Genomic DNA, 24,790 nt, shown 5'->3' with positions numbered 1-24,790 from the left:
TGGCTCAGCCGAGTAGGGTTTCTTGGACACATAGTTTCTGGAGATGGAATTTCTGTAGACCCAGCTAAGATCGAGGCGGTAATGAAGTGGCCTAGACCGACCTCAGTGACCGAGATCCGGAGTTTCTTAGGATTAGCTGGTTATTATCGACGTTTTATAGAAGGATTCTCGTCGATAGCCATGCCGTTGACGCGATTGCTAAAGAAGGAATCTAAGTTCGTGTGGGATGAGAAATGTGAGAGGAGTTTTCAAGAGCTGAAGCATAGATTGACAACAGCTCCCGTGTTAACTATTCCCTCTGGACCAGGAGGATTTGAGGTTTATAGCGATGCGTCACTAAGAGGACTCGGTTGTGTCCTGATGCAGCGTGGAAAAGTGGTAGCGTATGCGTCGCGTCAGTTGAGGCCTCATGAGATGAATTACCCGACGCATGACTTGGAATTGGCCGCGATCGTATTCGCTCTCAAAATCTGGAGACATTATTTGTGTGGAGAGAAATTCCAGATTTACACTGATCATCAAAGCCTCAAATGTTTGTTCTCGCAGAAGGAGTTAAATATGAGGCAGCGCCGATGGATGGAACTTTTAAAGGATTATGATTGCGACATTTTGTATCACCTTGGTAAGGCGAATCGAGTTGCAGATGCCTTAAGTCGCAAGTCTAGTATGGCGCACCTAATGGTCAAGGAGTGGACCTTATTGGAAAGACTCAGGAATTCAGAGTTCAAATTCGAGATGAGTCACGTATCAAATTTGCTGGCAGCTTTGAGGATTGAGCCAGAAATCCAGATCAAGATTAAGGAACTACAGTCTACGGACCCAGAAATCCAAAAGATTATTGAGATGGATGCAGCTAAGAGGAAACCGGACTTTCAAGTGTCCGAGGATGGAGTTCTGAAGTTTAGAGGGCGATTGTGTGTGCCGGATGATATAAAACTTAAGGAAGAAATTTTGTCAGAAGCTCATATGAGTGATTATAGTATCCATCCAGGCAGCACGAAAATGTATCAGAATCTGCGGCAACATTTTTGGTGGAACGGGATGAAGACGGATGTGGCCAAGCATGTGGCCAAATGTTTGACGTGCCAACTAGTGAAGGCACAGCACTGCAAGCCAGGTGGCTTATTGAGGCCGTTAGAGATCCCTGAATGGAAGTGGGAGCACATCACGATGGATTTCGTATCGGGATTGCCACGAAGCCAGAGAGGGCATGATTCAATATGGGTCATAGTGGATCGCTTGACTAAGTCAGCGCACTTTCTGGCAGTGCGAAAGGACTTTGAGCTGGAAAGATATGCCGAATTGTATGTGAGGCAAATAGTACGTCTTCATGGGGTACCAGTGACGATCACATCGGATCGTGACCCGAGGTTTACAGCGAGTTTTTGGAAAAGTCTGCAAGTGGCCTTAGGCACTAAGTTGCAATTCAGTACGGCCTATCATCCGCAGACAGATGGTCAGTCGGAAAGGACAATTCAGACCTTAGAGGATATGCTGAGAGCTTGTGTAGTGGATTTTCAGGGCAAATGGGAGGAACAGCTGCATTTAGTAGAATTTGCCTATAATAACAGTTACCAACAGAGTATTCAAATGGCACCATTCGAAGCCTTATATGGTAGGGCGTGTAGGACGCCCCTGTGCTGGGATGAAGTAGGTGAGCGAAGTATCACAGGCCCAGAGTTAGTACAACAGTCAGTTGAAGCTGTGGAAATCATTCGGGACAGACTGAGGACAGCGCAGAGTCGCCAAAAGAATTATGCCGACAGAAGACGACGACCCTTGGAGTTTCAAGTGTGAGACCATGTATTTCTCAGGGTGTCACCAATGAAAGGATTATCCCGATTCGGAAAGAAAGGAAAACTCAGTCCAAGGTACATCGGGCCATTTGAGATATTGGAAAAGATTGGTGATATGGCTTATCGACTTGCCTTGCCGCCTAACCTGTCCCAAGTGCACAATGTTTTCCACGTGTCGATGTTAAGAAGGTACGAATCGGACCCGACCCACATTCTGAAGCACGAAGAGATTGATGTGGACGACAGGGTGTCGTACGTGGAAAGGCCAGTTAGGATTGAGGATAGAAAAGAGCGCGTGCTGAGGAACAAGACGATCCCGATGGTCAAAGTTGTCTGGGAGCACCATGGAACAGAAGGTGCTACGTGGGAAAGTGAAGAAACTATGAGACGTCAATACCCCCAGTTATTTGAGTAGATAAGGATAGATTGCAAATTTCGAGGACGAAATTTTTGTAAGGGGGGAAGAATTGTAACAGCCCGAATTCCGATGTAATTCCGGGATCAATAAAACTGATATTAATTCGCATTTCATTTTAGTAAGTCTCGCCCGGAGCTGATCACTCTCGGGATACTAACCAATGGGGTATGGCTAACTAGAAAATGGTACGTGGACCGGGGACCCTATCGTGAAACGGACACCGATCACGAGGGACGCTGAGGGAATATTTTGGGCCAACGTGGGCCGATCGTAGGAAAGGGTGATGGATTGGGTTTGGCTAAGGCCTACGATGTACAATAGGGACGCAGGTGATTCTGCAAGACCGAAAGTACACGTGGCCCACCAGTCCTGAACTTGAACCGAACGATCGTGACCTCTGGAACTAGTGATAATTTCTCATTCTCTCAATGATCAGGACCGTCACGACTCGAATAACCCTTGGTCAATACGCATAACCTCTAAACAGCCGCCCGTTAGTAAGAGACCCTGAAATTGAAAGTTTAGCGAGTTTCGTTCACGGAATTGGGCCCGGATTTTGATGCCGATTTTCGAAGGCTTAAAAGACTATTTTTTGGAATCTGACGTCATATCATGCTGGTCATGCACGTTTGGAGTTAGTACGAGTAAAAATTGGAATTTCGGTCCGGGGGTGAAAAATTACGATTTTGCCCCTCGGGACGCCAGCGTTCTTTTCGAGGCCAAATGAGGTTATTTTTCGAGGCCGACACCATTTTTGGGTGGTCACGCATACCAGGAGTCGTTATGGCCAAAAATTGGAATTTCGACAAAAATTAGAAAAATAATATTATTTTATTCCCGGAACTTCGCAGTCAATTTTCAAGGGCTTAAGAAGCTATTTTCGCGATTCCGACGCCACATTATGTTGGCCACGCACATGGAGGGTTGGTACGGGCGAAAAATGGAACTTCGCCCCGGGACCGGAAAAATGACGGTTTTGCCCCTAGGCTATTTTCGGGTCCGAATTTTTGGGAAAATTTTGGGGTAATTAAATATGGATTATCAGCTGCATTATTGGTCTTATTTACCCTTTTACCCCTCAATTATTTGGATAGGATTATTTAGGACCGTTAGATTAGGGGCGTTTTGGTCAAAACCGTCGGATTTGCGACACGTGGCGCCCCTAGGCTGCAATATTTGACCAGATCAGGTCTGTTTCTCTCTCCTCATCTCCCCCATTCGGCCAGAACAGCCCCCACCAGTAGCTTTCTCCCTCTCTTTCTCTCTTTTTCTCTCTCGGTTTGCCTCGCCGGAGCTCACCGCCGGCCACCGGAGCGCCGCCGCCGGCCACCGTGCCTCGCCGTCGACCACCTCAGTCCCCAGCCTCAGTCTTGCCCCTGTCCGACCCTTTTCTCTCTCTATTTCTCCCTCTTTCTTCCTTTTTTTCTCTCTTTCCCGTTCGGCAAATAGGGCCGCCGGAGCTTCGCCGGAGCTCGGATCGCCGTTCCGTCGCCACCCAGCCGTCCAGCCACGCTGTACGACGCGCGACCGTACCTGTCCGTACAGTGTCCCCCCGTACGGTCGTACTGTTCACCGCGTCCCCGTACGGTCACTGTTCACGCCGTCCGTACTCCGTCGCCGGGAATTTACCGCCGGTTTCACTGTTCACCAGTGATCGGCCGCCGTTCCCCGTCGTCGTGACCTTGGATTAAGTGAGTAAAATTTCTAAACCCGGATTAGGACTGATAGTGCATTTTTCTGGACCGGTTTAGGTATTATCGGTGCATTTTGGACTGGCTTAGGTAGTATCAGTGTATATTTCAGACTGGGATGAGGACTGATTTGTAGGAATTATTATTGGGAAAATTTAGTGGATTAATGAGAATTATTTGGAGAGATTAATTGGATCAAATGACCAATTTAGGAGCCCATTGGAAAATTACCGGGTATGTCCTGATTGACTGGTTGTACGTAATTTGTGCTTAATTGTGATTGACTTCGTACTGCCATGTCACATGTCGTGTGGTTGAATTATGTGGAGTGCGATTGGCCAATGATTGGTTTGAAATTAATTATTGAATTGTGAATCGCACGTTGGGCCGCATGGTATTAATTGGGCCAATTGAGCACGTGTTGTGATATTGAGTGTTTGAATTTCATTGGTGCTCATAGTGCATTGCTTTGCATAACATGGACACGCTTTGTGTATGCCAAGAGCGAGGCATGTGATGAAATTGTGCGAGAATGCGTGCCTGCCATGAGCATGTGATCACTTAAAATACCCTGAAGCGTTACACGCTGGGTTCAAACAATAATGAGTTGTGTGATCACCTAAAGGCCTTTGGGTCATGACCTTCGGGTCGATACCGTCCTCATGTACTTTGAAGCAGGACGATGCCCGGTACGTCCGGAAGACGACCATCCTCATGCACTTTGAAGCAGGCTCTGGTTCGTAAGGAGATCAGTGTTGCGCCTCATGCACTTTGAAGCAGGCTAGAGACACTGGGCCAGATCGGTTGCTGCGCCTCATGCACTTTGAAGCAGACTAGACGCACCGGGCCGTGAATGTTGTTGACTCGAGTCGTAATAAATAATAAATTGAGCGATTGCCAGTGTGCCAGTGTAGGCCAGTGGGCCGGGAAAATGCACATGACATGTCGACGACATTTGCATGCATGAACATGCATGGACTGGCATGCGAGTGTGTGAGACTCGGTGCATGAGCATGTGATTGGCGTACGTGTGATAATGTGTGCCACGTACGTGCCGTGATTATTATATATTGAACTGCCTAACCTGCATGGTCAGAGAATTGTTTGATTGTTGTTGCATTATGGTTTCAAATAATTGTTTCCGGTCAGGAGATTGCATGCTAGCCTAGCCTAGGTTTAGGGGTTGAACTCATTGAGATTCGTCTCACGGTTTTGTAAACCGAAACTTTTCATACCCCCAGCCGTAAAGATGCCTCCGAGGAGTTGCCAGATGATTCTATCGAGTTGTTCGACCCTGACTGGGAGCCCTAGAGCAGGCCGGTACCCTGGGAAGCGAAGATCGTCTCTTTTTGAATGGCGTTCATACCCTAGCTAGCCTAACCATCTGTGCCACTTACCCTTTTTGATATAGTGGCAGTTAAATACTGATGTTGAGGTTTTTGGAGCTGTACAAATGGATAATGTAAAAAGGTTTTTCTATAACAGTACAAGTGTATATTCTTGTTTGATGGCTGTTCTACCTTGGTCTCACGTGTGTTGTTTTGTACGGGTGTATATATATATATATATATATATATATATATATATATATATATATATATATTTATATACGTTGTTTCCGCATGTGACTTATCTCTGATTGGGCGTTGGGTCGGCGACACATCCTGAGAGCGTTGCATCACAAACGACCAGAGATGGGATGCTCGCGCCTCGATGGGGTACGGGGCGTGACAATCGTTACACATGAGCACTCATTCTCACGTGTGTTCGGCCAATGCCTCGGGAGAATTGTGATATTCGATATTTCAAACGAGTCAGGTAGAGCAAACATAACGGAGTTATATTTACACGAGAAAGCAACATACGTAACGGTACTAATTTCCACGAATATTATTTCGATGGTCGGATTTTTCTTTCCCCAAATGTAAATGCGAAATTTATTCTCATTAACATTTAACCCAAAGAGACCACTCATTTTTATTGAAATGACCATGGGAAATTACACTAGAAAAAGCACTAATAAGAGCAACCCCACCAACTGAAGTGCTTATTACAAATATAACGATTCTTTCTTTTAGGCACTTCTACATAATCTCATGAGGTTGATTATTTATTTATTTAGTTATCGGGCCTAATGAGAACTCCCTTGAATACAAGCCCGCTCTTCCAATGCCCACCACGCTCGAACATGAACACCTCCATCTGCCCCTCCTTACACTCTGATGTGCTCACCTCTCCCGCTTTGATCTCTATCCATTCCCCCTTCGGCTTCTCCTTCAGATTCACCTTGCGCTCTTCCTTGGTCCCGTCCGGGAAAGTCACCCCGAAGTTCACAGGATCCTCCCACCCGTAACCCGACTGTGTTAGCTTGATCACGAAGACCACCTTGTAGGTCGTGTCCCGGGACAGGTTCGACACTTCGAACTTGCCGAGCGCATCCAGCCGGCGCTTTTTGAGCAGCTCGGCCATTTCCACCAGGACCCCGTTGCTGCGAAACTTTGACGGTGATTGTTAGGGTAGATTATCACAACATGATGAAGCAAGCGTAGAACGAAATGAGTTCATGGTACTGGTGAAATCAGGTGTGCTTTTCACCTGGATTCATCTTCCTCGGTCACCCATTTCCAGCAAGAGCGCTTGTCAGAACAAGCGATGGTGAAGCCCCGTGCATACATCATGAAGCAATTCTTCTGCGATTCCTTGTCCACCGAGTATTTCTGCCACCATACCAATTTAAACAGGACAACATCACATGCCCAATTTGCTCGCCCACTTCTCCCTTCTTATCGAAAATCAAAAGGTAATCGAAAGACATATTCGCCGATTTACCGAAATGGCGCGCAAAAAAAAAGCGAACGAATTGCTTTCAGAACCGGTATATGCGGGGCGCTGTGAACTCGTGTTCCGACAGTCATGCGTCTTTTGATGTGGATTTCAGCAAGGAAAAAGCATATGGAGTGGAGTGTGACTTACCTCGGTCCTATTGTTTAAGAAAACACCAGCACAGAGCTGATCATACAGTTTCTCCAGGGGGATGTCACCGTGAATTGCTGGTGAATCAGACCCCCTCAAAATGGATCGATACCGATGGGGATGACACTGTACTTCCATGGCTTCCGATGCTCTCTCTGCCTTGGAGTTCTCTTTAGTGATGATAATCTCTCTCACAGGGTCTTCTCTCCCGATATCTCAAGCTTCCTCTTGCTCCACTATATATACACAGCATCATTGTGACTTGTGACAAGACTTTATTCCCATCTTGTGGATGAATTCCAAGGTGAACAAAATGGCTCTATCCATCTTTTAGCGAATCTTCAAGTGGATAAAAAGTAAATATTCCTTAAGGTTCTACTAAAGCAAGGTCTTTCTGCAGGTATATCTCTCCCCAAGACTTTATTCCCATCTTGTGGATGAATTCCAAGGTGAATAAAATGGCTCTTTCCATCTTTTAGCCAAGTGGATAAAAAGTGAATATTCCTTAACCGACCTTTAAGAAAAGGTTCTACTGAAGCAAGGTCTTTCGGCAGATCTCTCCCCAAGTTCTTGAAATTGTGGAATTAGCAAGTTGTAGGAATGAATGCAATTTGATGTGCTATTGCTCGCATGAGGGCGAAATAACACGGCGGCGGCGTCGCGATCTGGGGAACTAACTTTCGATTAGCGAAAACAATGTTTATGGCAAACTACCAAAGAAACACTCTCAAGGGCAATTCTAACTAATGTCGGACCGTCGTGAAGATTCTGATATCGATCAAATCACAAACGCTTGGCCATGCTAGTGTATTTTTCTAATATTCCTTCCATCTTGAGATGTATTACGGCATTTTTGTAGGGAGAAAGAATGAAAAGGAACGTATCATTGCATAATTCCGAATTGTTATTAGAGAGAGAGAGAGACGGAGACAGAGATAGAGGCTGCGCTATTTGATAGTAACTGGTAGTGAATGTACTAAACACTGCTTAAATACGCTATACACTTGCTGACGATTCACCAACAATTCAGCACTGTACTAAGCACCAACCTATACTCTCCATGAATTTCAATCTACTTCACGGTCCATGTTGATTAATGCCAGTCTCAAGTTTCAGAACTCAAAGGATCTTGAACAATCTACCTTGTGATATAGAGATTGGCCGATGGCCACGTCCGCTAAAAGCTAAAGACGGGACGCGATGAGCTCCTACCTTTATCTTCCGGGGAAGATATAACTAGATGAATGAGATATGTATGTAAATATATCTTAGCTCTCCGGATCAGTGAACCTGGGGCTTTCAAGTTCTCCCATGCTTGCAGAAGCAAACGACTCAATGGATTCAACCGTCGAAAGAGAAGAAGCAGACTCATCAGAATCGGAGATGATATCGTCATGTACGATGTGGTCCTCGTCAATTTCAGAGGTGTCTTAACCCGATGTTCCCAGAAGCTTGTTTATTGCCGATTTTGCAGTTTCAACAAACCATTCATCCTCCGGGAGTGTACTGCAAAAACGGGAGAGGGGAGAGGGGGAGAAAGCAGTATTTAGCTTTTAAGTCATACGGGGAGAGAGAGAGAGAGATAGCATTGAATGATACCTCTGAGGGTCTATGCCTCTAGCAGAAAACGTCCTGATTGCACGGGCAATGATGGCTGATGCAATCTGGTGCGCATGCCGAGATGGATAACCAGCAAAGCGCGCTATTTCAACGGTGAAGTGCATATCAAGAATCAACTGCATCAAATCGACCACATGAACGGAGCAAATTAGTATCGCGTTATCTTCAAACCAAAATAATCTGAACCAAGTGGATAATAAGAAACAACAATAAGACCTTCAGATAACCATAAACATCAAAGGAAACCAGCAGAATGTTAACCAAACAGGTTTAAGAGGACTTTACAGATACCACAATGGAAGCAGCAAAATAGCTAAGGACTTCGCTTTATTTGAACAACGGATAGCAGAAAAAAATAGTTTGCATCACCTATTAAGACGAACGCTAGAATAAGAGAGAGACATACCACTACATGTTCGAAAGTATGCAGTCTTAAATTAATTTGGGATCTAATAGACCCATAATCAGAATATCAGTTGCTCAACAGATGAACAGAATGAAGCAATAACCCATCCATGGGTAGCTCGAGTTAGTTAGGCGTACTTGGTATTGTGTGGTTAGGCGCCTTTGGTTCAGGTTCGATTCCCAGCTGAGCACTTGTGATTTAAGTGGGAGGCCACGGCGGTGGGTTGCTGTGCTAGTCTCCCCGAGAAATAGTGAGGTGCGCGCAACCGGCCCGCACACCTCGGTTACCAAAAAAAAAAAACATAATGAAGCAATCAAATTTTCCCAGTCATCTGGACATGACACAAGTTCTCAGCTATCCAACGCTGCATGTAGTCTTCTGATTGTTAAAACTAGTACTTAAGTGAAGACTAATAGCTGGCCGACATCCTATGATGAGCTTTCGCCATGCTAGTAATATAGCAGTATCAGTTACGAAAATAGAAGTAACAATCTTTATGTTGAGGCTTCAGACAAGAGGCAAATTCGATGTCCATAGGTGTGCCACCAGTAAAAGCATGGAAATCAAGGACAACGCTAATCCTCGAGTAGGAGTTTTTCTGGTGCCGGAAGCAAAAATATATAGATAGCGATCAGCAAATTTTTTTCGAAGCAGCTCATCTGAGCACGCTTCAAGTCCATCGACTCTTATAGAGATAAGAGGGCACAAAATCTCCTAATTCTCCCCAAACATCTTTGGTTTTACATGTATCTAAGAGGAAATGTCATGTACAGAAGGGAATGCTTTTCTTTATATTTTACAAAGATCACGAACTAAGAAGATAAGTGCCCGAATGACTTAACTACTTCTCCAATTTCGGTAATCCTTGTTTAGCACGCACACAGAAGGAAATAAAACAAAAAAGGAAAAAAATGTCATGAATCAGATACCTGTTGCAAACCAAGTGGCTGAATAGCAGATGAATCATCTTCAAATGCAGTCCAGAAATCCGGCTCTTCAGACAACCACATCACCACTGTTTCTGTAAGCCTGGCGAGCAATATCTTTTGTATTTTATCTCTTCCAAGTAAAACATCTCCAGCTACAGTAGCTAACTGCTGCGACTTTGCAAATAAAGCCTGCAGCAACATCATCGACATATATTGTTCATCAGAAAAGAAAATAAGGAGAGAAAATGCTATATTTTGTTTTGGCATCATCAAGATATTTTGTTTTTCCCGCTGCGATGTTTATGTTAGAGGCCATGCTCAAAATTATCTCTCAAAAGTTGTCATTACCAAGCATCATCCAAATATGAGTACAATAAAAATAAAGACAGCACAGCCAGAAGCACAAGCCACCATGAATAAATTCTAATGGACTAGTTAAACATGTAAGAAGAGAACTTTCTTTTTCGAGCAGAAAAGCAAGGACATCTATATTGGAAGTTAAAGTACCTGAAATGGAAGTGATGGCAGGGGATCAGAATCCCAATACTGATCTTCCCCATTCTCGCTCAAATATATTTGTGCGTGCAATCGTGTTTTTCCTTCTCTTGAATAGATGAAACTCAAGACATATTGCCTGCAGAAATGATCTCTAAGCTTGTCAAACGAATGTTGTAGGTGGCGCCTCCACTCCTTTACTTCCACTGGAATGGGTGTACTAGGAGAAGCATTTTCCATGGCTCTGGCCCTTTGTTCCTTGCTTTCATTCTGTGGATTTCAGAGGTTCCAGATGGCATCTGGCAACAGTTCATCAGCTATAGTGTAAGCCATTCCCAGGAGCGCAAGCTGCTGTGAATCCATCTCAGCTCTAAAGGGTAACAGCTCCTTAAGTTCCACAAGATTGTCATCGTCGGATGGACCTAGTAAGGCTTTGTTCAGAGCATCGACGTATTTATCAAATGGTTGTGAGACTCTATTTAAAATATTCCCTCCAAAATGCACAACAGCAAGTGGAGTCAGCTGTCCTAGTATCTCCTGCGAAGGAAGATCCATGAGCAGGAACAAAGCAGCAACCACGATGCAAGAAAATTACTTTTCAAAGAGTATTTCATACAATGAAGTTTAGCAGGACTCATTTTGACCAAAAAAGAAAAAAGAGGATCCATTATTCAACAATTGGATAGCTTTTGTGACTTTTGTACGGAGATAAATAGTCCTTAAAAACAAACTGAGAAGGGAGAAACTACATTACTTACGTCAATGATGTACATAAATCTCAGTCCATTGTCAATGATAGCATCATCAGATGATGTTGCAAAGTCAGATAGCGGAGAGACAAAGCGGGGGGACACTGGCAAGTTCTCTTCGCTTTCTACCAAGTTAAGAACTGCTTTCCTAGCCCGTCTAAAATTCAGCTCCAGTACTTCCTCAATATATGGGCGCAAGAGCACCAGAAGTAACTTTGAGAGTTTAAGGCCTTGTGATTCCAACAATGAACAGTAACTAAGACTCGCCTGTATGCAGATATATGTGGCATGTGATGCAGAAAATGTTTCAGAAGATGGTGCATTTTCTTTAACCAGACGGACAAAAAACTCAATTTCCCATTCTGCCCATTGAGCGACTCTGTTGGTATAAGCAGGATTATCGCCAAATATCAAACCTGATTCTTTTATTGTGGCAGAGATGCCGGAGAATACTAGTTTAGCTAGTGTGGCTGAAAATATTCTTGGGCACAAAGAAGATGAAGGAAGAAAAACATCAATGCCCTTTTGGAGATGGGAACCAAAGGATTTCAGCAACAGCTGATGAGCTGAAGGACCTTTCCCAAGGTTAATCAAACAAGAAAGTGCTTTTCTACGTTCAGCTATATTAACTAAAGGTTGCTCCGCAAGCTCAACTAGCTGATCCTCAACCATTGCCTTTTCTTTCCAAAAAAGCTGATCTATATGAGTTTGCCTCCTCAGATAAACTGTCAGCAGAGCCCCTTAGCTCTGGAGATTTTCTCTCTTCTGCAACTAGAGCCTCCACTGCTTCCTTCACTTTGCGCTCAGCCAGGAGAACATCAATGTTGTCCAGGAGTGTCATCCTCTCGTTATACAGTTCACTTAGCGTCGAATCTTGTTCTTCACAAACCTGAGGGTTTTCCTCAGCAACATCATTCAGGCCGCAAGATTTGTTCCAATCTTCCAATTCGCTACAGACACCAGTCACCAAATCCTGCACAAGCAGACCTTGGGAAGAAATGTGTTTCTGCATCTCAGTAAGTTCATGCTTCATCTCCACAACTTCCTTTGAAATTCTGCAATCAGAAGGCATATAAGTACATGCATTGCACAAGTTATACATTTAGAAAGGAAAGAGAAAAGTTAAGTACAATAAAGCAATGGAACTTCACAAATTAGGAAAGTACTTCACAGAATCTGAACAAAGCAAGCATAAAATGTAATCACAAACTAAAAGAAAAACTCTCCTAGTTCATTCGAGAAATTTTAGCATATTGATATGCTTAATTGCTTATACTTAATAGGATTTCCAAATTGTACAAAATTGCACGCGTCATCACATCACTGACACATTTGACTGAATTTGTATGGCCAAGGAAACGATTTACCTTTTTAAGAATGTTGATAAAACGATATATGCAACGTACAGCTTTCGATCGCAAATTCATTTAAGTTAACGTGTTATATAAAGCATCCAAGATAACTGTTGCCAGGAAGTAGATGTTACTCAAGCCATACATTAACCAAGATAGCTCTTGGCGAGAAAATAAACTTTTACACAGACATCAGAAGTGGCCCTATTTTCTTTCAAGAAACATATGCATTTCAAATTCAATTTTGAAAGGTCAAAGGGATGATTATAAAAAATAACTAAGAAGAGGAATGACAGAGAAAAGATTACGAAAAAGATTCTCCGAACAAAGATTCTAAAATTGCAAAGATACACTGTAGACAAGGAAAAGGCAAAAACTATAACTCTTGCAGATTATTGCAATCTCAAACATGGTTATGCCAGAAATAAGCATTAGACATAAAGGTAGCTGAACCGCTAAACATGGTTATGCCAGAAAACTTTAGAAAAGGAAGTCGTAAGCACGAGTTAGAAATTAAGGAAAAAAAAACATTTGCCCCAAACAAACTTTTGCCAGAAAAAAAGAAAAAGAAAAAGGGAATTAACAGTGTGCAGTACTGATCAAAAATCAAATATAATACACTTTTAGCAAAATAAAAAAGTGGAGGAGCTTTTGATTGATGTACCACGCTTGAAGCAGTGTAATGGAATATAATGAATACAAAATGATAAAATGGAAGAGAAAGTGATTTGAAATGGACATTACCTATGTATTTTACACTAGGGTTAATATCACAAAAAACCCAAAACTGGTACATCTGTTATAAATTTACCCAAAACTAATTTTTTTATTACAAAAAACCTCAAACTGGTACATTTCTGACAAATTTACCCTCCGTTAAATTGAATTAATACCACGAAAAATCACAAATCAATACATTTGTGACAAACGGAGGGTAAAACCCCCAAACTGGTACTCCCGTTAACTGCCACATGTCATCCAACTCAGAAATTTGACGGTAAAATTTAACGAAAACTAAATGAGGGTAAAATTATCACAGATGTACCAGTTTGAAGCTTTTTGGTGGTCAAAAAATTAGTTTGGGGTAAATTTATCACAGTTGTACCAGTTTGGGGTTTTTCATGATATTGACCCTTTACACTATTATTCTCTACTATATCGGAAATTTGGGCTTATTTTATCCTATACTATTTATTAATATCAAATATCATATTAAAACTAATAATAAGACAAAAAATATAATCTCTTTTATCATGTGGGCGAGCGGGAGGCCCTTGCCTATGATTGGCACCCACTGTTCAGGCCTATAATTTTTTACGAGCACTCGTCTGTTGATCATGTCTAATTAAGACATTAGTTTCCAATTTTGTTTGATAGAAAAATCATGGGAGGATTGGCACTATTAGAGAGAGAGTAAAAAACAAAATGAGATCTTCTAAACATTAATTTTTCACCTCTCATTTGTAACACCTTTGACTCAGAAAATTTAAATCGAAATCGTTTAAGTCCCGCGATGTTATCGATAGGTGAGATCTACCCAAATTGTCACCATATAGCGTGAATACTCAAAGTATTCGAACCAGATCGGGTTGTTACGCATGAGCATTTATTCTCATGTGTGTTCAGCGAATACCTTGGAGAATTTTGGTATTCCATATATAAAAAAAGTCAGGTAGAGCAAAAAGAAATAGTTATATTTATACGAGAAAGCACATACATAACGCTATTAATTTCAAGCCCTTACAATGGAAAAGGAGACCCAAAACGGCAGACCCAGATTTTCATCCAACCTGGGCAGACTGAAAAAAGTACATTACACACCAAGCACATAATTTCCTTTTTCTTTTTCTGAACAATCAAAGCATATAACTGAAAACACCAAGATCGCCATGGCCTTGTACTTGCTCTCCATTAGATGTCCCTGATCATAACTCACCGCCATATGTTCAAAGACACCACTTATAACAGATTAGCAATTCTTAATCTTATAAGTTGTTGATTAATTAATTAATTCTTGGGTCTAATGAGAACTCCCTTGAGGACAAGCCCCCTCTTCCAATGCCCACCATACTCAAACATGGACACCTCCATCTCTCCCTCCTTATACTCTGATGTGCTCAGCTCTCCTGCTTTGATCTCTATCCAGTTTCCCCTCGGCTTCTCCCTCAGATTCTCCTTGTGCTCTTGCTTCGTCCCACCCGGGAAAGTCGCCCGGAAGTTCACCGGAACCTCCCACCCGTGACCTGACGATCCTAGTAAGATCACAAAGACCACTTCGTAGGTCGTCCCCGGGGACAGCTTCGACACGTCGAACCTTCCGTGCGCCTCCAGCCAGCACACGTTGAGCAGCTCGGCCATTTCCACCAGGGCCACGTCGCTGCGAAACTTTTACACTGATTGTTAGGGTAGATTATCAGAACATGATTAAGCAAGCGTAGAACGAAATGAGTTCATAGTATTGGTAAAATCAGGTGTGCTTTTCACCTGGGTGCATCTTTCTGGGTCACCCAATTCCAGTAAGAGTTGTTCTCAGCCCAAGTGATAGAGAGGCCCCGTGCATATATCATGAAGCAATTCTTCTTCGATTTCTTTTCCACCGAGTATTTCTGCCATCATATCAATTTAAACAGGACAACATTACATGCCTAATTTGCTCATTCACTTCTCCTAGCTAATCGAAAATCCAAACGTGATCGAAAGACATATTCGCCGATTTACCGAAATGCGCACATAAAAAGCGAACGAGTTGCTTTTCAGAACCGGTATGCCAGGCTCTGTGAACTCGTGTTCCGACAGTCATGCGTATTTCGATGTGGATTTCGGCAAGGAAAAAGCATATGGAGTGGAGTGTGGCTTACCATGGTCCTATTCTTCAGGAAAACACCAGCACAGAGCTGATCATACAGCCTCTCCAGGGGGATGTGATCATGAATTGGAGGTGAATCAGACTCCCTCAAAATGGATTGATACTGATGTGGATGACCCTCTTCTTCCTTGGCTTCTGATGCTCTCTCTGGTTTGGAGTTCTCTTCAGTGATGATAATCTCCCTCACAGTGTCATCTCCTTGTGACCACCATCCTGTTTCCATCTTCTCCCCCAAATCTCAAGCTTCCTCTTGCTCCACTATATATACACAGCATCAATGTGACTCGTGACGAGACTTTATTCCCATGTTGTGGATGAATTCCAAGGGGAATAAAATGGCTTTTTCCATCTTTTAGCAAATCTTCAAGGGGTTAAAAAGTAAATATTCCTTGACCGACCTCGAAGAAAAGGTTCTACTAAAGCAGGGTCTTTCTGCAAATCTCTCCCCCAAGTTCTTAAAATTTTGGATTTAGCAAGTTCTAGGAATGAATGCAATTTGATGTGCTTATTAGGGTAAATAACATCGTGGCCTCGCAATCTGGGGAACTAACTTTCGATTAGCGAAAACTTTGTTTATAGCAAATTACCAAAGAAGCACTCTGACAGGCAATTCTAACTGTCGGACCGTCATGAAGATTCTGATATCCATCGGATCACAAACGCGTGGCCGTGCTCGTGTATTTTTCTAATATTCCTTCTTATCTTCAGACGTATTCCGGCATTTTTGTATGGAGAAAGAATGAAAGGAACGTATCATTGTATAATTTCGAATTGTCATTAGAGAGAGAAAGAGGCTACGCTATTTGACAGTAATTAGTAGTTAATGTACTAAACAGTGCTTAAATACGCTATACACTTGCCGACGATTCACCAACAATTCAGCACTGTACTAAGCACCAACCTATACTCTCCATGAATTTTAATCTACTTCACAGTCCCTGTTGATGAATGCCAGTCTCAAGTTTCAGAACTCAAGGGATCTTGATCAATCTACCTTGTGATATAGCGATTGGCCGATGGCCATGTCCGCTAAAAGCTAAAGACGGGACGCGATGAGCTCCTACCTTTATCTTCTGGGGAAGATATAACTAGATGAATGAGATACATATGTAAATATATCTTAGCTCTCGGGATCGGTGAACCTGGGGCTTTCAAGTTCTCCCATGCTCGCAGAAGCAAACGACTCGACGGATTCGACCGTTGAAAGAGAAGAAGCAGACTCATCGGAATCGGAGATGATATCGTCATGTATGATGTGGTCCTCGTCAATTTCAGAGGTGTCTGAACCCGATGTTCCTAGAAGCTTGTTTATTGCCGATTTTGCAGTTTCAACAAACCATTCATCCTCCCGCAGTGCACTACAAAAACAGGAGAGGGGGAGAAAGCAGTATTTAGTTTTTAAGTCATACGGGGAGAGAGAGAGAGAGAGAGAGAGCATTGAATGATACCTCTGAGGGTCTATGCCTCTAGCAGAAAACGTCCTGATTGCACGGGCAATGATGGCTGATGCAATCTGGTGCACATGCCGAGATGGATAACCAGCAAAGCGCGCTATTTCAACAGTGAAGTGCATATCAAGAATCAACTGCATCAAATCGAGCACATGAACGGAGCAAATTAGTATCAGGATATCTTCAAACCCAAATAATCTGAACCAAGTGGGTAATAAGAAACAACAATAAGACCTTCAGATAACCATAAACATCAAAAGAAAACAGCAGAATGTTAACCAAACAGGTTTAAGAGGACTATACAGATACCACAATGGAAGCAACAAAATAGCGAAGGACTTTGCTTTATATGAACAACGGATAGCAGAAACAAATAGTTTGCATCACCTTTTAAGACAAGCTAGAAAAGACCTTACTTAAGAGAGAGACAGACCACTACATGTTTGAAAGTATGCAGTATTAAATTTGGGATTTAATGGACCCATAATTGGAATATCAGCTGATCAGCAGATGAACAGAATGAAGCAATCAAATTTTCCCAGTCATCTGGACATAACATGAGTTCTCAGCTATCCAACGCTGTATGTAGTCTTATGATTGTTAAAACTAGTACTTAAGTGGAGACTAATAGCCGGCCAACATCCTATGATAAGCTTTCGCCATGCTGGTAATATAGCGGTATCAGTTACGAAAATAGAAGTAACGATCTTTATGTTGAGGCTTCAGACAAGAGGCAAATTTCAATGTCCATAGGCGTGCCACCAGCAAAAGGATGGAAATCAAGGACAATGCTAATCCTCGTGTAGGAGTTATTCTGGTGCCGGAAGCAAAAATATATAAATAGTGACCTTCACAAATTTTTTTCGAAGCAGCTCATCTGAACACGCTTTAAGTCCTTCCACTCTTATAGAGATAAGAGGGCACAAAATCTCCTAATTCTCCCCAAACATCTTTGGTATTACATGTATCTAAGAGGAAATCTGATGTACACAAGGGAATGCTTTTCTTTATATTTTACAAAGATCACGAACTAAGAAGATAAGTGCCTGAATGACTTAAATACTTCTCGCATTTCGGTAATCCTTGTTTAGCATGCACACAAAAGGAAATAAAACAAAAAAGGAAAAAAATGTCATGAATCAGATACCTGTTGCAAACCAAGTGGCTGAATAGCAGATGAATCATCTTCAAATGCACTCCAGAAATCCTGCTCTTCAGACAACCACATCACCACTGTTTCTGTAAGCCTGGCGAGCAATATCTTTTGTATTTTATCTCTTCCAAGTAAAACATCTCCAGCTACAGTAGCTAACTGCTGCAACTTTGCAAATAAAGCCTGCAGCAACATCGTCAACATATATTGTTCATCAGAAAAGAAAATAAGGTGAGAAAATGCTATATTTTGTTTTGGCATCATCAAGATATTTTGTTTTTCCCGCAGTGATGTTTATGTTAGAGGCCATGCTCAAAATTATCTCTCAAAAGTTGTCGTTACCAAGCATCATCCAAACATGAGTACAATAGAAATAAAGACAGCACAGCCAGAAGCACAAGCCACCATGAATAAATTCTAATAGATTGGTTAAACATGTAAGAAGAGACAACTTTCTTTTCGGGCAGAAAACCAAGGACATCTATATTGGAAGTAAAAGTACCTGAAATGGAAGTGATGGCAGGGGATCAGAATCCCAATACTGATCTTCCCCATTCTCGCTCAAATAAATTTGTGCGTGCAATCGTGTTTTTCCTTCTCTTGAATAGATGAAACTCAAGACATATTGCCTGCAGAAATGATCTCTAAGCTTGTCAAACGAATGTTGTAGGTGGCGACTCCACTCCTTTACTTCCGCTGGAATGGGTGTACTAGGAGAAGCATCCGGCCCTTTGTTCCTTGCTTTCATTCTGTGGATTCCAGAGGTTCCAGATGGCATCTGGTAACAGTTCATCAGCTATAGTGTAAGCCATTCCCAGGAGCGCAAGCTGCTGTGAATCCGTCTCAGCTCTAAAGGGTAACAGCTCCTTAAGTTCCACAAGATTGTCATCGTCGGATGGACCTGGTAAGGCTTTGTTCAGAGCATCGACGTATTTATCAAATAGTTGTGAGACTCTATTTAAAATATTCCCTCCAAAATGCACAACAGCAAGTGGAGTCAGCTGTCCTAGTATCTCCTGCGAAGGAACATCCATGAGCAGGAACAAAGCAGCAGCCACAATGCAAGAAAATTACTTTTCAAATAGTATTTCATACAATGAAGTTTAGTAGGACTCATTTTGACCAAAAAAGAAAAAAGAGGATCCCCATTATTCAACAATTGGATAGCTTTTGTGACTTTTGTACGGAGATAAATAGTCCTTAAAAACAAACTGAGAAGGGAGAAACTACATTACTTACGTCAATGATGTACATAAATCTCAGTCCATTGTCAATGATAGCATCATCAGATGATGTTGCAAAGGCAGATAGCCGAGAGACAAAGCAGGGGGACACTGGCAAGTTCTCTTCGCTTTCTACCAAGTTAAGAACTGCTTTCCTAGCCCGTCTAAAATTCAGCTCCAGTACTTCCTCAATATATGGGCGCAAGAGCACCAGAAGTAACTTTGAGAGTTTAAGGCCTTGTGATTCTAACAATGAACAGTAACTAAGACTCGCCTGTATGCAGATACATGCGGCATGTAATGCAGAAACTGTATCAGAAGATGGTGCATTTTCTTTAACCAGACGGACAAAAAACTCAATTTCCCATTCTGCCCATTGAACGACTCTGTTGGTATAAGCAGGATTATCGCCAAATACCAAACCTGATTCTTTTATTGTGGCCGAGATGCCGGAGAATACTAGTTTAGCTAGTGTGGCTGAAAATATTCTTGGGCACAAGGAAGATGAAGGAAGAAAAACATCAATGCTCTTCTGGAGATGGGAACCAAAGGATTTCAGCAACAGCTGATGGGCTGAAGGACCTTTCCCAAGGTTAATCAAACAAGAAAGTGCTTTTCTACGTTCAGCTATATTAACTAAAGGTTGCTCAGCAAGCTCAACTAGCTGATCCTCAACCATTGCCTTTCTTTCCAAAAAAGCTAATCTATATGAGTTTGCCTCCTCAGATAAACTGTCAGCAGAGCCCTTTAGCTCTGGATATTTTCTCTCTTCAGCAACTAGAGCCTCCACTGCTTCCTCCACTTTGTGCTCAGCCAGAAGAACATCAATGTTGTCCAAGAGTGTCATCCTCTCGTTATACAGTTCACTTAGTGTCGAATCTTCTTCTTCACAAACCTGAGGGTTTTCCTCAGCAGCATCATTCAGGCCGCAAGATTTGTTCCAATCTTCCAATTCGCTACAGACACCAGTCACCAAATCCTGCACAAGCAGACCTTGGGAAGAAATGTGTTTCTGCATCTCAGTAAGTTCATGCTTCATCTCCACAACTTCCTCTGAAATTCTGCAATCAGAAGGCATATAAGTACATGCATTGCACAAGTTATACATTTAGAAAGGAAAGAGAAAACTTAAGTACAATAAAGCAATGGAACTTCACAAATTAGGAAAGTACTTCACAGAATCTGAACAAAGCAAGCATAATATGTAATCACAAACTAAAAGAAAAACTCTCCTAGTTCATTCAAGAAATTTCAGTATATTGATATGCTTAATTGCTTATACTTAATGGGATTTCCAAATTGTACAAAATTGCACGCGTCATCACATCACTGACACATTTGACTGAATTTGTATGGCCAAGGAAACGATTTACCATTTTTAAAAAGGTAATAAAACGATATATGCAACGTACAGCTTTCGATCCCAAATTCATATAAGTTCACGCGTTATATAAAGCATCCAAGATAACTGTTGCCAGGAAGTAGGTGTTACTCAATCCATACATAAACCAAGATAACTCTTGGCAAGAAAATAAACTTTTACACAGACATCAGAAGTGGCCTATTTTCTTTCAAGAAACATATGCATCTCAAATTCAATTTTGAAAGGTCAAAGGGATGATTATAAAAAATAACTAAGAAGAGGAATGACAGAGAAAAGATTACGAAAAAGAATCTCCGAACAAAGATTCTAACATTGCAAAGATACACTGTAGACAAGGAAAAGGCAAAAACCATAACTCTTGCAGATTATTGCAATCTCAAACATGGTTATGCCAGAAATAAGCATTAGATATAAAGGTAGCTGAACCACTAAAGATAATTCTTTGGATCATGAGCAGATTAAATTGTGGACATTTATTACCTTAAAAAAGCCAGGTACTTTGTGCGCATGTTACCACATAAGTTTTCGACTGCATCTTTCAGATCCAAGAGTTCACAACAAAGCTGTCTAATGCCCTGCAGCATACAATAGACTAGATTATAGTATGAGATACCATGATCTTGCAGTTCCATTATCATAAGCAAAAATAGCATTGCAGAAATCAAAAAGAATAATTCCAAAGGTTCCAAACCTTAGTCGAAAATCATATTATAAATAAGTTAAATTAGCAGCAAGTTTAGATACCAACACAGTAAAGAATTAAAAGGTGTATAACTATACTGCCCTGTATGTCTCAAATAAAGTGTTTGCATAGTTGATTGGTTCAGGTCCAGAGCTTAACTGATTGATCAAAACTGGTGAATGTACTGTACCATAATGTCAAAACCGTATCCAAAACTAGGACAACTTTATAAATTAAGTACATAAGCTTTAATGTCTAACTAATTCGGGTAGAGCTAGCTTTGAAATAGGTTGAATGTTGTGGTTGTCCCAATACTATCTTCTTTTTTCATTTGACGCATTTTCGTCGTGAATAAAACAATTTCATTCGCTAAGCTTATCTAAAATGCAATACATTCATTTTGAAAGTTGCAAGAAGTTGCAAGCTATTATCTTATACAAATGACACAACAACATAACATTAATGCACCACATATTCTGACCTCCAAGTACACCGCTGGAGATGATCAGAATTGAATAACCTCTTTCAAAAATTGAGTTAAACGGTGAGGATTGAAATTGTCCACACGCCTAGATAAAGAAGAATAGATATTCATTCTTCTTGCAATTGTCTTACCAGAATTCTACAGGATCGAATAGAATATCATATGTTCGGACTTAGTGAGCAATGATTCTGCATTAAGTTATTGTTCGAGTCTTTCAGGCCTTAAACTGAATCCACTGCATGATTTCTTTAATCTTTATTAAGCAACATAAGCAAATGATTCAATTGCATGGAGAGTTGAAATTTTCAGTAACATTAGGCAAGATGCTATTATGATTTTCTTGGCAACAGCAAGGAGTTGTTATGTTAAATACTGCTATGTACTACAAAAGTGTGGCTCCTAAAAAAAGTGCAAACTCCGCGGACTCTCTCCAATTGGAATACGTGCCTTGAGACTACAAGTTCCTGAACTTCGTAACGCTTGATGCAGTGCTTAAGAATCAACAGAGAGGACTAATCCCAATTTTAACCTGGACATAAATTTATGCCCATCTGGGTCATCTTTCAGGAAAGCATAATCGTTTCTTGGGTTTGCAGTCAGAAACATACAACTTTTATCGGCACTACACAAAATATTCAACCAGAAGCATTCTTGCTGGAAGGATCAAATAAAGACAAGCAATCAGAGTTCACGCAATATTTACTTGTAGATCTCCAAATTAATGAGCAAACGACGCTAAAGCAACCGCATGACCATTTAGGCTTGACACCAATAACTGCACCAACAATAACAAAAACTTTGAGACGACTTTTAATGAAACAAGTGAACTTGAAGCACTGTTTAGCTTAGTTAGTTTTAATTGTGCCCCATGGAAAATTTCAATAAAGGAAGAGCTTAATCACATAATTTTTTTGTAAAAAGAATGAAAAACTAGCTCTTCCACAAAGCAAAACGCTGACATTATTAGTGAGATGAACCAATGGATGTCATACATCTCCATCTTTCTCCTCATAAGCACAAATTCGCCCAGTAGTTGGGATACATAGAAACGACACCCAGCAAACTAGCAGCAAACTCGATTCAAGCACGATGAACTCCAGCAGCAAGAATATGCTCATAACATTCCGACAGGAGTACAAAAGAGCGATGACAGAGGGTTTTTGACCCAAGAAATTGCTTTCTAGTTTATCAAAGAGTCAAGGATGATCACGATGGTCATCGGACCGTCAGATAAATCAAAAGAACCCCAGATTTTTCAACTGATCGAGACCAATGTAGTATACCCATTAGAGAAAAAGAACAGAAAACTGCGAATGCCCAAATGCGAAGCGCGGAAGAACGTCCAGGTCACGATGGTCTTTAGAAGGAACAAGCAAAAAAGATGCACAATCTGCTATCGAATTAAGAGCTCCACATCCTTTAGCCAGGCAAAACAAACTTGAGTTCCGAAACTTGAAATTCCCATTTCGAGACATCCTCAAGACATGCGCCAAGAAAATGAAAATCAAGAGAGAAAAAGAGAGACCTTTTCAGTTCGGGACTGATAGAGCGAGTCGATCTTGGACTGCGGAATGATGCTCTCGATGGATGGGAAGTCGTCATCTTCTTCACTGCTCTCCATCTCTCTCTCTCTCTCTCTCTCCCCCTGTGCCACTAAGCTTTTAGGTTTTCGGGCACTTCCCACTACTTCAGCTGCTACCCATTCACGGGTTGTTCGGACGAAAGCAAGAAAGCAAGAAAAGAACGAAACTTGACGGGGAGAAAGGTCGAGATTTGGCAAGGAGCGCGACTACAAGCAAGCTGCAAGCCTGCAAGAACTGAACTGAGGAAAGCAAATGGGCACACGCTCCGCTCGGCCCGTCGGACAAGAAAGGAAGACTCCGAGAAACGAAATGGGATTTTTGACAGCAAGAAGTCTCGCGAGCGAAACATCATGCGTCGACCAACGTACGTAAGTCTGCTAAGAATTGGAAGATTTTTGTCTTTTCGATTTGCCCCTCGAAATGCAAAGTCTTGATTCCATGACGTATCATTTCCCGTTGATACTGTACTGGGGAAAGGAGGAAAGTTCCAGGAAGCCTCGGCTTTTGTTGTAACCCTAGCTCGAAACGCGTTTCAAGTGTAGCTTTATTTGCATCGGGCTCGCACCCGTAACTAGTAAACTAGTTTAAAGCACATGCGCGACGACGACTCGGACCAACCAACAATAGTAGTCGGCACCATCGAGATTGTTGTTGGCCTAGTAGTGATAAGGGGTTGTTCATCTTTTGCAAGATCGTGAGCTCGATTCACATCGAGAGCGAATCCCTTGATGACTCGTGCTGTGTTATCTGACTGCGGCGTGCATCGTGCGAAAAGATTTCCTGACTGCTAGAATCTTGATGGAACCAGTGACGGGCTTGTCAAACCTCAAACTGTCGAGTTGTGAGCGTGAGAAGTAATTATGATTCAAATTTTGTAATGAGTGTCAAACCCTTATGATAACGTCTAGGGAGTCACTGGCGCCGGTCGCCCCTCTTGACCCTTTCTACATTTAAAAAAAAGAAAACACGATATCTAATGAGCTCCTATCTAGATTGATTGAAGACAACTGAAGATTGACTCGGGCAACTGAGGTTGAGGATCAGATCGGAGGCAATCACGCAAGGACTAGCGGCATTGTAGGACAGATCGATCGAGGGCGAACAATGACATATTTTCTATGACCTAGGATTATTAGAAAGCGGCGTAAGGTGATTTTGATTCGGGATCGGACAGTGTCATGCCTAGAACGACCGCACGAGGTAGCAAACCACTCAATACCAAAGCATATTCGAGTCTTCATTCATATATGAAATTCACACCTCTATTTGCAAAAACTGTATACATTTGCTTTCTCAGTCTAAGCTAAAGACAACTTAAATACCCTCCATCATGTAAGACATCCCCAAAAGTCTTAACTTCACACCACCCACGTACCCAAACTTTCAAACCAAACACCACAAACCAGCCCCCCCTCCACCGTCTCAGACCGCTCAGCCGACGCCTTCTTGGCCCCCTTCCTCCCTCTTCCGACCCGGGTCGAGTCCCGAGCGATCTTGAATTGGGCATGAACTCTTTTCATGACCCAGACCTAATC

General features: G+C 41.9%; 3 protein-coding genes and 1 pseudogene across 3 annotated transcripts; all 4 read right to left on the bottom strand.

Annotated features, from left to right (window-relative positions):
* Positions 1 to 5,857: 5,857 nt before the first annotated feature.
* Positions 5,858 to 7,117, bottom strand: LOC130139967 (uncharacterized protein PHLOEM PROTEIN 2-LIKE A4-like). Its single transcript, XM_056318036.1, has 3 exons — positions 6,879 to 7,117; positions 6,501 to 6,622; positions 5,858 to 6,393 (listed from the first exon to the last, which is right to left on the bottom strand). The coding sequence occupies exons 1-3, from the start codon at positions 7,014 to 7,016 to the stop codon at positions 6,024 to 6,026; spliced, it is 630 nt and encodes a 209-aa protein (XP_056174011.1). The 5' UTR covers positions 7,017 to 7,117; the 3' UTR covers positions 5,858 to 6,023.
* An 803-nt stretch (positions 7,118 to 7,920) lies between these two features.
* LOC130139922 (exocyst complex component EXO84C-like) lies at positions 7,921 to 12,149 on the bottom strand (annotated as a pseudogene).
* Positions 12,150 to 14,132: 1,983 nt separating this feature from the next.
* LOC115666041 (uncharacterized protein PHLOEM PROTEIN 2-LIKE A4-like) lies at positions 14,133 to 16,044 on the bottom strand. Its single transcript, XM_030587843.2, has 3 exons — positions 15,288 to 16,044; positions 14,914 to 15,035; positions 14,133 to 14,806 (listed from the first exon to the last, which is right to left on the bottom strand). Exons 1-3 carry the CDS (start codon positions 15,516 to 15,518, stop codon positions 14,437 to 14,439), a joined length of 723 nt encoding a protein of 240 aa, XP_030443703.1. The 5' UTR covers positions 15,519 to 16,044; the 3' UTR covers positions 14,133 to 14,436.
* A 136-nt stretch (positions 16,045 to 16,180) lies between these two features.
* LOC130139966 (exocyst complex component EXO84C-like) lies at positions 16,181 to 23,761 on the bottom strand. Its single transcript, XM_056318032.1, is given in 8 exon segments — positions 16,181 to 16,653; positions 16,744 to 16,880; positions 17,894 to 18,082; positions 18,402 to 18,656; positions 18,658 to 18,915; positions 19,139 to 20,183; positions 20,987 to 21,081; positions 23,198 to 23,761. Coding segments are annotated over 8 exon segments (2,313 nt in total). The 5' UTR covers positions 23,294 to 23,761; the 3' UTR covers positions 16,181 to 16,415.
* Between the last annotated feature and the right edge of the window lie 1,029 nt (positions 23,762 to 24,790).

This window comes from Syzygium oleosum, unplaced genomic scaffold (assembly GCF_021117445.2).
Source record: "Syzygium oleosum isolate NSW1041296 unplaced genomic scaffold, Sole_v2.1 Sole_v2.14, whole genome shotgun sequence".
Classification (NCBI taxonomy): Eukaryota; Viridiplantae; Streptophyta; class Magnoliopsida; order Myrtales; family Myrtaceae; genus Syzygium; species Syzygium oleosum.
This window is presented reverse-complemented; position numbering and strand designations above follow the sequence as displayed.